The 17,662-nt window shown below is 36.7% G+C and overlaps 1 protein-coding gene across 1 annotated transcript in view; it reads right to left on the bottom strand.

Annotated features, from left to right (window-relative positions):
- PCCA (propionyl-CoA carboxylase subunit alpha) overlaps positions 1 to 17,662 on the bottom strand; it is a 353,227-nt gene that overhangs the window by 179,610 nt on the left and 155,955 nt on the right. Inside the window, exons 13-14 of the mRNA XM_024739985.1 lie at positions 2,990 to 3,133; positions 1,597 to 1,671 (exon numbers count right to left, since the gene is read on the bottom strand). Coding sequence (XP_024595753.1) covers positions 1,597 to 1,671; positions 2,990 to 3,133 — 219 coding nt within the window. The remainder of the gene's footprint in view (positions 1 to 1,596; positions 1,672 to 2,989; positions 3,134 to 17,662) is intronic.

The raw sequence follows: 17,662 nt of genomic DNA on the forward strand, positions 1-17,662 counted from the left end.
CTGTGAAACTATCAGCCAGCTCCCACCCTTCATTCTTGATTCACCTCTCCCCCTCAGCACAACTCCCAGCCCGCCATGTCTACCTGACAAGTGACAGCCCAATCTGATTAAATGCTTCCAAGGGAGGGGACTCATGGGCCTCCATGACAGGCCAAAAGTGATCACCATGGAGATACATAATTACAGCTGTCAGCGCATCTACTGTCCTGCTGACATCAATTTGATTGCTCCCAGCAATAATGATAGACAAAGCTTAGTGTGCACTCTCCCGCACCCAATCACTTTATCTATTCCTTGGTCCATTTAGCTGACATGCAACATTCACACAAGCAAATAACAGCAGTAAGCAGAACATTTAAGGCATTTTAATTGTTTTTTCTTTCTATGGGTGGCTCACAACTGCAAATGTTATTACATAAAGCTCCTGCTGCAGCATTAATTGAAGAAAGATTTGGTGGGACAAAGACTGTAGGGGGTACAGTTTGTCCATTATCACTTGTACTTTCAACAGGTCTCACGTTTGAAAATTGCAAATTGCAAAAACTTGCGAGGGCAAAATGTTTGACATCCTGTTAGCTATTACAACATGGTGAAAACTTCTAACAACTAGAGTGATCATTATGAATCCTTATTTAATACTTTTTTGTTTGATTAAAAAAATGTTTAGATATGTCCCTATGATACTTGTTTTCTCATCTGCTATTTAATGTCACATAATGCCTGTTAAATCTTTACAATTTTTCTTCTGCCTTCAGGCTTTGAACACAGCATGGAGTCTCTGAGCCTAGAAAGGGTCAAGTCCCTTTAGAAAGCACATGGGCAAAAACAATTTAAAAAGTGAAATAAATCATATATCCAACAACATCTTCAAATTTAGAATTCTTCCTGTAATCTTTCACCATCTTCATGCCAGTAATCAAACTGAATGATCATATACACAGATGGTACAGCCTTGTCATCCACTAGCTAACATAATGTCATATATATATGCACTTATTACCTTAAGATAAAGGGTACGTCCTTGTTCTTTTTATGCAACACAAACTATTTAAAGAACAGCTATTAAACACAGAAGAAGTACAGATACAGTGGACAGTGCTCACTTTTCTTTAACTGGTGTACATAATATGCAAAGACTTCTTAAAGTCTTTGACACTTAATAGAAACAGGTACATTTTGTTTTCCTTAATCCATTTAGATTAACGAGCTGATTTTGTGCTTGATTTCTTGACATCTGACTATACAGGGAAGCAGGATTAGATTTATTGAAAAGATTAAATTGTAACACAGAAATGTCATTTCCCATTCTTAGGATTCTATGAATCTTCTTCATTACGATTTTCAGAAGAATTGGGAACACTGTAAACTATCATTTATTTAGAAGTCAGATGTCTCCAGACTTCCCCTGTTAGGTGAATTCTGATTTTCCTGAACATCATACAATACAAAATATGAAAAAACAAAAAACTGTGATTCCCCATGAATTTCACTTGTCATCCAATTTACACCCTTTGGTGTTGACATGCTTTAACATAAAAGTGTGACATAAATCAAGATTTTTAACCCCTCACTTGATATTACAGCTTAATGACTTACACCAGGTAGATGCAGTGGTTCTTGGTACTGAGACAATCTCCCAATAGACGGTAAACCAAAAGACTTGTAGGGGTCCTGAAAGTTCAAAGGACAGGAAGCACAGTCTTTGAAATATAAATCAGCACAAGTAAGGTTAAATATTTATACAATGAAGAAGTATTTATAGGCCTATTTACCAAATCACAGATTTCAGAATATTACTGTCTTATCCTCACTCTAGACAACTTAGAAATGTATTTAAAAATCAAACAGAACTGTAACCAGAATTTAGCCTGACCTTGATCATACTTATTGAAATTGGTAAAATTCCAACTTTCTATAAATCTTCTTAGAATGCCTTGGGCAAAAATAAAATAACCTAGGAGCTACATCAAAACATACTCAAGTTCAGAACAAATGTAATGCACTAAAGATATTTGTTTTTCTTACTCTCAAAACAGCTCACATATGGTAAAATTTGAGCATTTTAGTTCTTCAAACAAAGACCTGAAAAGTAAACTTTGCATGTGCGACTAGATATATGCTCCATTTGTAAATATCTTAGATCAGAATAAATAGTAAGTTCAGTGTTATAACAATAGGAAAGAAAAGAATACTACTTAAAATATAATATAACCAAGCCATAGATATTTCTCAAGATCCTTAAAAAAATTTCAAAAAAACTTCCAGAATTTTTAAACACAGATACTACTAATTTGTTTTTTATTTTACAGATAGGCTTCGATGTCTAAAAGTAAAAGATGGTATAAATGTTTCCTTGCATTTTTGTTTTAACCATTTGAAAAAAAGCATTTTCAGATGTTGACTGCTTTATCTGATTAATTATAATAAAGTATTAAACTGAGAGTTTTTGAGTTAAATCCATAATTAAAACTATGAATTGAAGCTTTGCAATTTAAATTTTAGTTGTTATTTTTACATAATCATAAGAGATAAAATTATTAGGGAAAAAACTTGGAAAAAATTTAAACACTGAATTAACAACTGATGTGTAACTAAGGTAGCTCTTTAAAACACAAACACACACACACAAACACACACAGAAACAAATGCCCCTTTTCATTTCGAATGTGGTTTGAAAATAAGCAAAAACAAAAACCATGGTCCATTCAAGCACAATATTTAACTAATGCTTTCTTTCTCCTTAAACTGATTAGTAGCTATTCCTCCAACCAGAAAAAAACACATGAAAATTAATTAAACGCAATCCTTTAAAACTATTTTGAGTTACGTTAAAATGATCTAACCTTTTTTTCTGGTTCATTTCTGGATTACATAATCAAATCCTTGACACAAGGTATAAAACCCTAAGTTTACCTTGTTGTTTAGCTATATGTGGTCCCATAACTCAGGACACAACCACCATCCTTCCTCCCAACATCATTCATTTTACCTCGGCATAAACCCGACATTCAACTGCCCAGCCGTTGATGGGAATATCAGCTTGTTTGTGCCTGAGAGGGTAACCCTTGGCAACACGGATCATTTCTTGGACTAGGTCCAGGCCAGTAATGCATTCTGTGACAGGATGCTCAACCTGCAAGGCCAAGATGTGCCAGTCAACAGTTGTAGGAAAAGGTAAATAAACAGAAATAAGCAAGAACAATGTCAATAATTTCTGGGTAAAATAGGTTAATTATATTTAATATTCAATCATATTTGACTATTTTTAAAATTTTTTATTTTATTTTATTTTTTGGCTGCACTGGGTCTTAGTTGTGGCACGCGGGACCTTTAGTTGGGGCATGCATACTTCTTAGTTGTGGCACACATGCAGGATCTAGTTCCCAGACCAGGGATCAAATCCGGGCCCCGTGCACTGGGAACGCACTGGATTGGTGGTCTTACCCACTGGACCACCAAGGAAGTCCCCATATTTGACTTTAAAACGATCTAAGAGAATAAAATTAAAGAATCAACACCATATAGTACAAAGCTGGGTAAGAAAAATGACACCCCAAAATTATTTGTAAACTATCTGTACTACTTTTCCCAGTTTTTATTTAGATGTGGTCCAACAATGTTTAACACTTTTAATTTTGAAACGAATTCTTACCTGAAAATTACATATTTAGATACAATCCTCAACCTATTCTGCTACACTCAGCATGCCATCTATAGAGGCAGCTTATGATTTTCCAAAGCACTAATCTCTCCTGAGTTTCACCCACTTGCATGCTTTCACTAACCTGTCCTGACAAGCAACCAGACTAGCGTACTCTTACATCAAGGCAGCATAGCAGAAACGAGCAGATGGGTCCTGCAGGTTGTTTTCCCTCCAGACCTATGTGGGGAGTGCTTAGATGCACAGTAACAAAACTGAGCCAGTGAAATCACTGCTCTCTCAGCAAACTGCTGATAACTACTTTGGCTGATGCTGTTATGGGGATCCCTGGCCTTCCACACTACCACACGGGATACACATATACAAAAACATGCAGAGACATACAGGAATACTAATAGACATATACATCCTTAAAAATCTGATCGACTGCTTACAAGATCCTAAACTTAACTGAGCTAAAATAAAGCCACTTTGGCACTGGTAAAGAGTAGATAACCTGTCTGTCATGTAAAACCTTGAATACGTTTTGAAAATTTATATTAAACTTTGGCCACATCTACTGCTTTGATATCAATTTCTTTTCTCATAAAAATTACGCATGTTCTAAATGCACTTCACAATAGTGTCTTTATCATGACATGTCATATTTCATACACTCTGACACGGGAAAAGGTCAATGAACAAACGAACTGTCTTCCCATCTTCAACTACACTAATTGAAGGACAGGACTTAGTCATTATAATAATCTTGAAGCTTATCATAAGCAGACAATGCCATGGTCTTTAAAAAAAAAGCTTTGTAAAAATAAACAGATGGGATCCATAATTAGCTCTGTGTGTGTTATGAGTTTGTTTACAGTTTCAACATTTTAAGACATTTTGACATAATTTTAGTGACAAATCATCACTAAAATAAGCATCGACCCTTTGTAAAATAAATGTGACACTAAGTAAAGATCTTATTAGATAGTTTAGAATATATCAATATATTTTTGGAAGCAAACTATGATTTTGAGAGAAACAAGATTTTTTAATTTATTTATTTATTTTATTTTTTCGCTGCATTGCGAGCAGGGGCTACTCTTTGTTGCGGTGTGCAGGCTTCTCATTGCAGTGGCTTCTCTTGTTGTGGAGCACGGGCTCTAGGCGCACGGGCTACAGTAGTTGTGGCACGCGGGCTCAGTAGTTGTGGCTTGCAGGCTCTAGAGCACAGGCTCCGTAGCTGTGGTGCACGGGCTTAGCTGCTCAGCAGCATATGGGATCTTCCCAGACCAGGGCTTGAACCCGTGTCGCCTGCATTGGCAGGCAGATTCTTAACCACTGTGCCACCAGGGAAGTCCCAAGAAACAAGATTCTATATGATAAATATAATAAGAAAGGAACGACTGTAAAGCCCCTCTATTAGTGCTAGAAACAAATTTCAAGTAAGAAAGCATCTTACCACCATAACTATTCAAGAGCTGAACCTACTATGTGCCCAAGGGCTCTATATCAGTACTATCCACATATCTTTGTTAAGTGAGAAAACATTTTTAAAAGCTCAGAGAATGATTTAGTTTCATTCTTCTACGTCTAGTGCCCAGAAAAGTACATACTATATAGTAGACAGATAAATACACATTGAATGAAGGAGCAGCAAATCCAGAGTCACACCTATAGTAAGTGGTAGAGGCAGGGTTGGAATTTATGTCACTCCAGTGGCGATATGACCTTCCTGTTCTTCCTCGTGGAAAAATGTATATGAAAGAACGTAGTTAACATAAACAGCTATATAATTATGAGCTGCTGTCTTTTACAAAATACATTATTACAAAGTCTAAAGATCTGGTCAGTCAAAAATTCATTGTAAGGCTCTGTTTCACCTTAGAAGACCTCCCTATAATGTGTAGGAAAAAAAAGTTTATTAGACCTGTATTGAATAGAATCTAAAAATGGACCCACTTTAATCCAACTTAGAGTTACATAAAAGTAACAACATTTTACAGTCTTAATTAGTGAGCTTCAAGTATTTCAAACTAAAGTTAAGTAGATAACTAAAATAATAACTAGCTGCTAAAGGCAAAATCATTAAAGAATTTTTAAAAAATATCCACTTAGGTTCAAGTATTGTGAAAGTATACAAAATAGTCTGACGTACCTGAATTTTTCAGGTAACAGTAATATGTCTTTTTAACGTAAAACTATTTTAAACATTTTTGAAAGAAATCTTTCTAAATACATTTTAATAGAACTCTGAAGTTATTTAACAGGATGTGTGAAACATTTCCTTTAGACCCTGTATTATTATTATCATCAGGAATATTGTAAATGTAACACTGACTAAATAACCATGTCTATCCCCCATCCCTGGGAATTTAGGCATAGTTTCCCTGTGCAAGTTAAACTCAACACTTAAGAGATAAGAGCAGAGGTTACAAAGAGACAAAATGGCTGACAGGCCAAAATATAAATCAATGAATGATTTTAAAATATCATTAAAATACTATCCTCTAGCCCTTGAATAAAAATCTAGTGTTTAAAGACAAAAGGCCAGGGATACCCTGTTCTTGCCTGGAGAACCTACCCCTGCAGGACTCTGAGGCCCAAAAGTCAACCCAGGAAGAAGAATGAAAGGCCTGGAAGATTCTGAAATGCAGAGATATAAAAAAATGACTATGAACTCTCTGAGCACACAGCCTGTTGTCCCTTATTTATCCTCAGATATTCCAAATGTTTCCCTTTTTTATCCACAGAAAATAAAACTAGTGAACTATGAAAAAAAGAAAGAAAGAAAAGGAAAGGAGAAAGGAAGGGAGGGAGGTAAGATCAATGGAAAGTAAAGGTGGCTAACTGGAACAAAAGGTTATAAAAAGAAAAAAAAGATTGGCCTCTGGTAAGCCAACAAGTTTACCTTGTCGAACCTAGAAGAAAAAACTACCTCTGAAAGTATGATGCTAATAAACATCTATTCTGAGGGCTAGTATGTGGGGGGAGGGGTGGGGGACAAGGTTTCTGAGTGACTTCTCTGTGGGAAACACTGAGTTACCTGAAGTTAAACAGGCTTATTTAAGAAAAGACTCCTCAGACCCACTAATCTGTGAATATGCCTCAGGACTCTAGGAGGAGACTGTACAGCACTTATGTCACCACACACCTTCTTTTGCAGACTATCTTTATGGACTGAGACTTCCATAGAACACACGCTTAGAAACAATGTCTTTTCTAAAGGTTCAAAACACAAACATTCAAAATACAAAACTCAATTCCCTTATGTGACTCTGTGCTCACCAAACAAATTTTTGGTCTTCATACATGATTTCCCTATTCAACAGAAATGTGTGCTAGTTCCAAGAAACATATGAATGAGGGATCCACCAGATAGTATGATTGCGCATTAGAGATGAATATACTGACATTCTAGTATATAAATCTTGTGATTTAGTCAGCAAAAGTAATACCTAGCCATAGAGAGAGAGAGAAAATACATACACATACAAGCCCAAAAAAGAGTAAGCCCATCCAAGTTAGAATTTCTGAATCCTCAAAGGCAAATTATTGAATGGGATGTATTCATCAAGTCAGTGCTACTCTGCAGGTTCTATTAGTAACTTATAAATCAGTTTGTACTGGCAATGCCCCTATCTCACCATGAATCTTTTGTTCAAACAGATACAAACAACTACAATCATCAAATGCCTTATTATGATACATAATCACACTCAAGATCTAGAATGAGTATGTATAGTTCTATACACCCACCTACATTAGATGGTCACAGTCAGCCAGCTTTTTATACATCTATTTGCTATTTTAATTTAGTCTTCTTAGTCACCATCGAACTGTCACTATTGTCAGTGTTTATGTAGACCTCTTGCCAGTCTTACTAATTTGTTGCTTCAAATGTATTTCTCAAAAAAATAAATAACTGAGCTTATCAAATGCAATGGTGAGGTAAACTAGGTTTTGCTTCACCTGAGTTCTTAACGTATCAAATTTCAATAGTAATAAATTTAGAAAAGCTAAATCTTTCTGGCTTTGTGTTGTCATTATCTACCTTCTGATTCTAAAAGTTATAATCGTAAATTCTGCCACTGCCACTGTAGTCTTTAGCCTTATTCCTCCTTAAATACAAACTAGGAAGTATCTAAAGCTAATGAAGGAGAGAATGAGATACGTCCAGAGTCTCAAAGTATCTCCCTATAAGATACCTTCATTAATGACAAGGGGAGAAACACTAACACTACGGTGGAGAAATGCAAGAGATGTCACCTTTTTTTTTTAATTGGAGTTTAGTTGCCTTACAATGTTGGGTTATTTTTTCTGCTGTGCAGGAAAGTGAATCAGTTATACGTATACATATTATCTACTCTTTTTTAGATTTCCTTTCCATTTAGGTCACCACAGAGCACTGAGTAGAGTTCGCTGTGCTACACAGTAGGTTCTCATTAGTTATCTATTTTACACATAATAGTGTATACATGTCAATCTCAGTCTCCCAATTCATCCCACCCACCCCTTCCCCGCTTGGTAACCATAAGTTCGTAAGAGATGCCACGTTAACGAAGCCAACATTACCAGTAATGGGATAAACAGACATCGCATGCCTCCTATATGGTGCTCAGGAAAGAACAACAGCATTTCTGTAGTATTCTTGCCAAAAACGCAAAGCCTGAATATAATCAAGAGAAAAAAGACAAATGCAAAATGCAGGACACTCTAGAAATAAATGGCCTGTGCTCATAAAAAAATGTAAAGACCATACTTGACCAAAAAAACAAAAGAAAGACTAAGGAACTGTTCCAGATGGAGAGAGACTAAAGAGGCATGGCAAGTAAATGTAACATAGGATCCTGAACCAGAAAAATGCTGTATTTTACTATAAAGGACAATAGTGAACAAGTGGTGAAATGTGAATATGATCTGTAGACTGGATGATAGTAATATGTCAATGTTAATGTTCTGATGTTGATAATGGTACTGTGGTAATGTAAAAGAATTTTCTTGTTTTTAGGAAATACATATTTAGGGGTAAAGAGGCACCAGGCCTGCAATTTACTCTGAAATGTTTCAGGTAAAGAAGATAGATACAGAGAAACAAAGATGCAGATATAGATACAAGGATAAAGCAAATGTAAATGTTAGTAAAGGGTGTTCAGAAATTCTTTGTAATGTTTTGCAGTTTTTCTGGACATCTGAAATAACTCCAAAATAAAAATTAATAAAAAGTAAAGCAATGTCACTAGAATTTTTGTTTTTATATTACAAAACATTATTAAAATAAAGATATCTGACTTAATCAACATTATTTTCTCTTCAATCAGAACCCTCTCATTGTGCTAAATAAAAATAATCAACAACAGCTAATTTGTTCAATAATGTTTTCTCTAACTTAAACTTCTAAATACTTTATTGTGTTGATGACCTAATAATTCTAAAGATTTTAAGAATGGGGAACTAGATAACAGGCAAGTATTCCTCGAGGAGAAGATGATTCAGGCAAATTTTAATTACACACTAAAGTTAACTTCAAATGAAAATTAACACTGAGGCAAGTTTAAAAGAGGAGAAAGTTCCAAAAAGTGTGGAGAGAAGTCAGATCAATGAAATTATGTGTTACCTTGGCCACTACAGAGAAGGAGGGTGATAAAAAGTATTCAAAGTTCCTTGAATGGAGGGTAATTGTTTTTCAGGTGGTACGTGGAGGCCCAACTGCTTAGTCAAAGCAGAAGCTGTCCCTAAAAGCAGAAGACCCATGTACATACCATAACTAACATCTCTGTGGCACTGAAATTTACCAAATCCCTCCAAATGCACAAACTTGTTCCCTATTCCACTGTCATTTTACAGACAAGGTACAAGAGATACTCACAAGGGGTATAAGGTAAGTAAATATTAAGAATTTTCTAATATTCAAATAATGTTATTTTAAATTAACATAATTTAAAGTAACTTCTTTATTAAATATGTCTAAACAAGATATTACAAAGACTTAGTTTGTGAAAGCCATTTTTTGTAAGCAGAACTTTTTAAATTCAACTCAGCAAAGCAGTACAGGTATGATTACCTGTTGAAATGTGAGGAAACTGTCCTGTTATATAAAATCGGGCTTCATAATGGTATTTGGCATAATAGGTCTTTTTCGTTTGTTGTTATTCTGGCCTGAAAGGACAACTGATGTCATTATTTTTGGTTTTGCTCTTTCAGTTCAGAGAGTCTTTGTCCAGAACAGAATCTAACATATACCTATTAAAATTCTGAAACTCTACCTCCTGAGAATACAGGATTTCAAAATAAAGATCTAAAGTTATTAGATTTTGATCCACAGGACTCAAAGATAAAAAGCGTGTTGGGAAATAGGCCCCAACACACCATCCCTGTAAACTCACCTTGAAAATAATGGCTATATTCAAGGGTGGCAGTGAAAACTGAACAGTTTCTATTACAGAGCTTTCCTGTTGACCCAAACACAAATAGTCAGATGAAGAAAGGATAAGAGAAATGTTTAGGTGCTGAACTGCATCTCCTCTGCCCAATTCATATCTTTAAGTCCTAACCCTTAGTACCTCAGAATATGACTGTTTGGAGATACGGTCTTTAAAGAGGCAATTAAGTTAAAATAAGGTCGTGAGGGTGGGCCCTAACCCAACATGACTGATGCCCTTATAAGAAGCGATTAGGACACAGACAACACACAGCACAGAAAAAAAGACCATGTGAAGACACAAGAAGATGACGTCCATCTGCAGGCTAAAGAGAAAGGCCTCCAGAAGAAACCCAACCTGCCGACACCTCGATTTTAGACTTCTGCCTCCAGAAGTGTAAGAAAATAAATGTTGCTTAAGCCATCCACTCTGTGGTAACTTGTCATGATAGCCCTAGAAAACTAATACAGGAACAAATTTGAAAAGTTAAAATCTAGATGAGAATCCAGAACACAAAGACACCAAAGATAGTTTATAAAATGCTTTAAAACAAAAAACTAATGAAAAATGCCTGACAAGTTTAACTATTCATATCCATATAACAAAAACGTCTTTCCTTCAACTTTCTAAAAAGACTCAATAAACATTAAGTGAAAGTGTAACATGCCCTTCGTTATATTCTCAGTTTCCTAGGAGAGTAACTTCAACTATCCCAGAACATCCCAGTTCTGGCTAACTCTAGCCAGTCTGATAATCCTGGCCTCTATGACTTTAAATATAATCAAAATGTCAACTTCTGGGCTTCCCTAGTGGCGCAGTGGTTAAGAGTACGCCTGCCGATGTAGGGGACACGGGTTCATGTCCCGGTCCAGGAAGATCCCACATGCCACGGAGCGGCTAGGCCCATGAGCCATGGCCACTGAGCCGGCTTGTCCGGAGGCTCCACAACGGGAGAGGCCACAACAGTGAGAGGCCCGCGTACCGCAAAAAAAAAAAAAAAAATGTCAACTTCTGTTCAGATCTAAAATATCACTTCTGGCAAGAATGGAATTTTACAAATTAATTACAAATCCATTTCCCTATAATTTCTCTTATTTCCACCAATTATTCTTTCAGTCAAACAGCCCAATTCATAAAAGACCAAACTCTTTTAGTAGTTTTTAAATTTAAAACTGCTCTGAAATTAGAATACGATATTTGTTCAGTTACAATCCATTCTCAGAAATCAGAATTTATGTTGCAATAATTTTTATTCTTTTAATAAAAGAAACAGCAAAGGATAAGAATCAAGATGCTAAAAAAGTGTTTCTAAAGCCCTCCTGGAATGTAAGGTTCCATACTATACAGAACTCTCCAACGGAAGCTCTGGTTGGATGTGGGGATATGCAGCCTCCGCAGAATTTCAACAGTTCTGTTGTACTTTTCTTCCACAGCACAAGTAGATTCCTCCTCCACTGTAGCAATCAGTATAAGCCACTGACTAAGGTCTAACTAAAGGGGTACAATTTAGCTCTCTGTTCTCAAAATGGTGGAATAGCCAGCAGACCACATTTGGGCATTTAATTACTTTAAGACCTTACTCCTTTCTATTTGGGAGTTTTCTAGGTTTTTCGATCTTTATAGACTATAAAAAGACTGCTTTTCCAAAAAGATAACATCTAAAAATTGCCTAGATTTGGAAATTAACAATTATACACACACACAATTTGGAACGGTATAGTCAAGGTCCTAATATTAATCTTAGCACAAAGGCCTAAGCAGAAATAGTTTATCAGTGTAACACTTTTATCAGTTCATTTTTAGAAGAAAGAGTTCCACATCCATTTTTCTCTTGGACTCTTACACAAACACCTTTACAATGAAAAGGCTTCTTTCAAAGCAGTATTTCCACTATGTTTGTTCATTTGTAACAATAATTTTTCAGTCAACTGACAAAAGATTAATAAGAAAAAGTTATTATTAATTAATTTGTGGCTCAGTTTGCCATCTGAAAAAAAATGACCACTGAGAGGGTTTATTAATTATAATGACAACAGTAATAGTAAACGTGTTGGGACTTCCCTGGTGGCACAGTGGTTAAGAAACCACCTTCCAATGCAGGGGACACAGGTTCGAGCCCCGGTCTGGGAAGATCCCACATGCTGCAGGGCAACTAAGCCCCTGCGCCACAACTACTGAGCCTGAGCTCTAGAGCCCACAAGCCACAACTACTGACCCACCGTACCACAACTGCTGAAGCCCGTGCACCTAGAGTCCATGCTCCGCAGCAAGAGAAGCCCACAAAGTGCAAAGAAGAGTAGCCCCTGCTCGGTGCAACTCCAGAAAGCCCGCACGCAGCAACGAAGACCCAACACAGCCAAACATACATACATACATACATACATACATAATAAAAAATAGTAAACGTGTTAACCAATGTTTAACAAACATAGCATGCAGGATATTACTGGTAAGATTCTTACAATGAGGAAGAAGAATGAGTGCTTGGTATAAACCAGGCACTATTCTGAGCATTTAAATGTATTAATTCACTTAATGTTCACAATCCTATAAAGCCAGTGCTATATTACTGTCACTTTAGAGATGAGGGAAATAAAGTATAGAGAAGCTAAGGAACTTGCTTACAGACACACAGCTAGGAAGGAACAGAGTTAGGATTTACTTGTACTAAATGAAAATAGTGGATGTTTGCAATTTACGGAAAAAATGATTAAATGAGTTCCCCATTAGTCTACTACAATTGTTCTGAACCATTCTAGGGTCTAGAACCTCACCAAATCTCTCCCTAGAAAAGTGTGGATCCAATTTCAGAGGGTCCACAGACTCCCCTACAACTCATTAAAGAGTCCAGATAACCCAGGTTAGAAGCTTCTGCTTTGGGAACATGGCAATTCCAACATGGCTCCCTCCCTCCCCACGGTCTCTATTTCCCCAGACTCAGGGAGCTGCTGAGGATACGTGAAGTGCAAAGATTTGGGGCAAAGTGACAGCCAACAACAGGTAATAGGCTTTTCTCTCTCGTGGGCTGGGCAACACTGAGAGACTAGCTTCAGAGACCGCTAGGGAAGAATGAGAAAGGCACTGGTCATGGAGACAGCTTGGCCTGCAGACATCCACGGACACTGGAGAGAAACTCAATAAAGGCTCCAGAAGAGTCCCTGGTCTCTTCACCAAAGAGTCTGAGTCAGTAAGCAATAGCTGGATTCTGTCCTTGAGACAAGGGGAATGCTAGGAGACATATGCTCTTGCTGTCCTCAGGAGTAGATATGGTTCTGTCTGCAACCACTTGAAGAACAGTACCCCTAGAACGTTACATCAAAGAGAAGTCAGTACTGAGCACCCAAGACAACCACAGTAGAGGGTGTACCCAACTGAGAAAGGATAAACATTTGGAATAACGATCACACATGTCAAGTGAAATAGAGCGGCTGAGGGACAGAAAAAAAAATTTATCCAAAAAACAGTAAGGGTACTTAGAGACTTCGAAAGTAGCAATATAAGCATACACACACCCCTATACGCAATTAGACTTTCTGGGATAAAATAACAATTTCCCAATTATGGAATTCAGTCAATTACTTAGAAGATGATCACTGTTTGAACCTGAATTAGTAGCCTGGAAGGAGAACATAAAGAAATGATATCAAGAAACAGAGCACAGGGCTTCCCTGGTGGCACAGTGGTTGAGAGTCCGCCTGCCGATGCAAGGGACACAGGTTTGGGCCCCGGTCCGGGAGGATCCCACATGCCGCGGAGTGGCTGGGCCCGTGAATACAAACAGAGTAATCATGAGGGAAAAGATATGAGCCCTAGAGGGCTTGTCCAGAATACCTAACCTGCAAATAACAGGAGTCACCAAAGGAGAAAACTAACAAATGAGGAGAGGAAATTGTCACCAGAAGAAATTTCCCCTGAAATGAAGAGACACTTGAATCTGTACAACTGAAAAGGGCACATGGAGCAAAAGGCAGAGTTGATGGATATAAACATATACCTAGTCATGTGAAGAAGAAAAAAAAAATTCCTGAATTCCAATATTTAAGAAAAAGTTGGGTCACCTTTCAGACAACAAGAATACGTTACCTATAATGGAAGACAAATCAGAATGACATCAGACTTAACACTAGAAGCTAGAACAAAGGAGAATGTAAAAACTACAAAAGACTAGAACAGAAACTCAAAAATCCTATACTCAATCAAAATATTATTCCTCTTTCACAGCTAAAGAAATATACTTGAGGATGGGGCATTTCAGAGCATATCATTCACATACTCCAGCTGAGGAAATTATATGAAAAAAATTTCTAAACAAACAAATGAACTAGGGCAGAAATCTTAAAAAAGGAGAAAGAGAAGCTACAGTAAATGAGACATGCCTAGGGGTGTGTACCTAGAAACTAAAGGGACTCTGGAAACAGAATAGATAAAACTACAAGGGAAAGTAACACATAGCCTAGAAGTATGAAATTATCTCAGAGACTCTTTACTGCTGGAAAGTCGAGAGAACCAGTTATATCATCTTTACAAATACTGATGGAGAAAAGGTCTAACTGAAAAGGAGGATGAACATAAATACAATTTTAAAGGACACAATATCGCCAACTTATCAATAGGAAGCAACAGGAATAATTAGCAATTTAATTCAAGCAACAAATAGAAAAAAGAAAAAAACTGGAATATTATTTATAAAACACAAGTAAAGATGAAATAAAATCAAGTATTTAAAGTCAGAAGGACTAAAATTTCATACTAAAAGAAAGAGTGTCAGACTGGGTTTTTCAAAAAAAACGTATGGAACAATTAAAGCAAGTGATACAGAACAGGCAAATAAAACAAAAGAAGCAGGACACAGACATAGAAAACAAACTTATGGTTACCAAAGGGGAAGGTGAGGAGGGATAAATCAGTAGAATGGAATTAACATATATGCACTACTATATATAAAACAGGTAAACTACAAGGACCTACTGTACAGCACAGAGAACTATACTCAATATTTTGTAATAATCTATAAGGAAAAGAATCTGAAAAAGAACATGTATATGTATATACACATATATATAAATAAAAAACTGAATCACTGTGCTGTACATCTGAAACTAACATGACATGGTAAATCAGCTACACTTCAAGTTTTTAAAAAATTTTTAATAAAAAATAAAGTCTAAAAAAATTTTAACTGGGATTCATATATATACACTAATATGTATAACATAGATAACTAATAAGAACCTGCTGTATAAAAAAATAAAATAGGGCTTCCCTGGTGGCTGAGAGTGGTTGAGAGTCCCCCTGCTAATGCAGGGGACACGGGTTCGTGCCCCAGTCCGGGAAGATCTCACATGCCGCAGAGATGGCTGGGCCCGTGAGCCATGGTCACTGAGCCCGTACATCTGGAGCCTGTGCTCCGCAACGGGAGAGGCCACAGCAGTGAGAGGCACGTGTACCACAAAAAAATTTAAAAAATAAAATAAAATTCCAAAAAAAATTTTTAATAAAAAAAAGTAGGACATGCAACATGATATGAGTCAAGGTGGAATTTAAGATTAAACCACTTAAACAAGATAAAGATATTCTGTCATGATAAAAGGCAAACAGTAAGGTATTTCCTTACTGTATTTATATTACTCTCTTCCTACTTTCCAACTCCTGAACACCCTCTAACTATCACTGTCTAGGGATGTTTTTTCCTAAAAGAACAGGGGAATATAGAGCCAAAAGGGAGGTGCTTCCATTACGGGTGAAGTTAGATCAGATAATATCTAGCAGTAATTTAAACTCCAGGAATATGAAGAATAAATTCTAGTGCCCATATAGTTGGCAAGGGCTCAGACAAATATAGGAGCAACACTGGCTACAATGGGGAGCAAAGGCTGCCTTCTGAGTTTAGACCCAGGAGGTCTTCACTTTTGCCTAAACTCAGTTTGCCATGAAAATTCCAAAGAGAGCAGATGTTTGGATTTGCCCTCCTTTGGGCATCTGCCTGACTATGATTAGTGTGTGAGTGTATAACGTGCTCATGAGTGAGGGTTTTGTTGAGCCGAGTGTGTAGGTGTATTGTCCGTATTTGTGTTCACTTTTTTTCTTGATCTCATTTGTTCAGATTTTTTAATCTCTTGTGTTTTCTAGAGCTGCTCATGTCCCACCCCCACCTTTGTCTTTGCAGTACTCAAAAGTTATTTTCTTCCCATCAAATATATGCTGGCTAGAACAAGAGTTATTTCTGCTAGGCAGCATCTTACCCCCAGAGCTCTCCAGCTCTACTGCCTAACAGTTTTAAATCGGAGATTGAAGAGTCAGTTTTTCCAAACCACCCGTTTTCCACGTTAGTTTGCGAGGCCTTTTCAATTCTTTTCGACTCCATGCGCCTCTGCTACACTGATATGCTTACGGTGTCACCAGTTCCAGAGACGAAGGGGAAAAGGTGCACCAGGGCCCACCTAGCAGATGGGTTAGGTTGCTGCTGGGAGGTGGGGTGTCACTGTTCCCTTTGCTCAGGCAGGCTGTTTCCAGGACCCCTCAGAAACTGGTCCCCACTCCTCTCCAGGGCTCTTCTCATCCCTCTATTCATATGCGTGTGTGTGTATTTTCCCTGTGAAACTGGCAGTGACAGTAATTTCCCACCCAGAGAGAAGCTTGTGGTCCATGATGCTCCAAGAATGAATTTCCAAGTATCTGCCAGTGGAGGTGCAGAAGCTGTGACAAGAGTGAGTCAGTGTTGCACTTTCAGAGCAACTGCATACTGCAGTAATAAATGGAAAATATCAGCAAAAAAACAAACAACAACAAAAAAAAACACACACACAGGCAAACAGTAATAAACCTATACTGTACGTATTATTTTGTAGATATATATGTAAACATTATTACAAGTGCAAGTAAAACTGAGAGATGTATACTGAAGTAGTTATGGATGAAATTATTTAATGTCTGACATTTGTGTTAAAATACTCCAGCTATAAGGAGTAAAAGCAAGGAAAAGGAGGCATACATATAGGAAACAATACTAGCCAAGTTAAAACTGCTCTAAAAAAGAAAATCTTATTTTTTAATAAATTATGAAAAACTTTATATATCTAAGACATCCTTGCATTTCTTTCTAAATAAAACACATCCAATTTAAAAAAAGAGAAAAGATATAGAGGAAGTGAATAAAACAATAACTTTCAATAACATTGGGTTTTCTTTTGCTTTTTTTTGTGAACTTGGGCAAGTTAATAACTTTGACTTTTTAATAGATATTACTTCATAAAATACTGAAGGTCTATCACAGAAGGGTCTAGAAAGATCTTTAAAGGCCTACCATTGAGAATGATACCAGCATCAAATGGATTCACATCTAAGTCTGAATTTTTAAGGAACAGATAATGCCTATTATTAACTAGACCCCAGAAAAAGAATACTCCCACAGTTTGCTTCGAAAAAAATACATATAACTTTATTACTAAAATCTGGTAAAGACAGTATTTTAAAAAGAAATAAAAATATTTATATTCACAAAATCCAGCAAAATACCAAAAGGAAAATCACTATGTCTAATTAAAACGTATTCCAGGAATATAAAGGAAATGTATCAGAAGAGTCCATAATGTTAATAAAT

This window comes from Neophocaena asiaeorientalis, unplaced genomic scaffold, assembly GCF_003031525.2.
Source record: "Neophocaena asiaeorientalis asiaeorientalis breed wild unplaced genomic scaffold, Neophocaena_asiaeorientalis_V1.1 scaffold9, whole genome shotgun sequence".
NCBI lineage: Eukaryota > Metazoa > Chordata > Mammalia > Artiodactyla > Phocoenidae > Neophocaena > Neophocaena asiaeorientalis.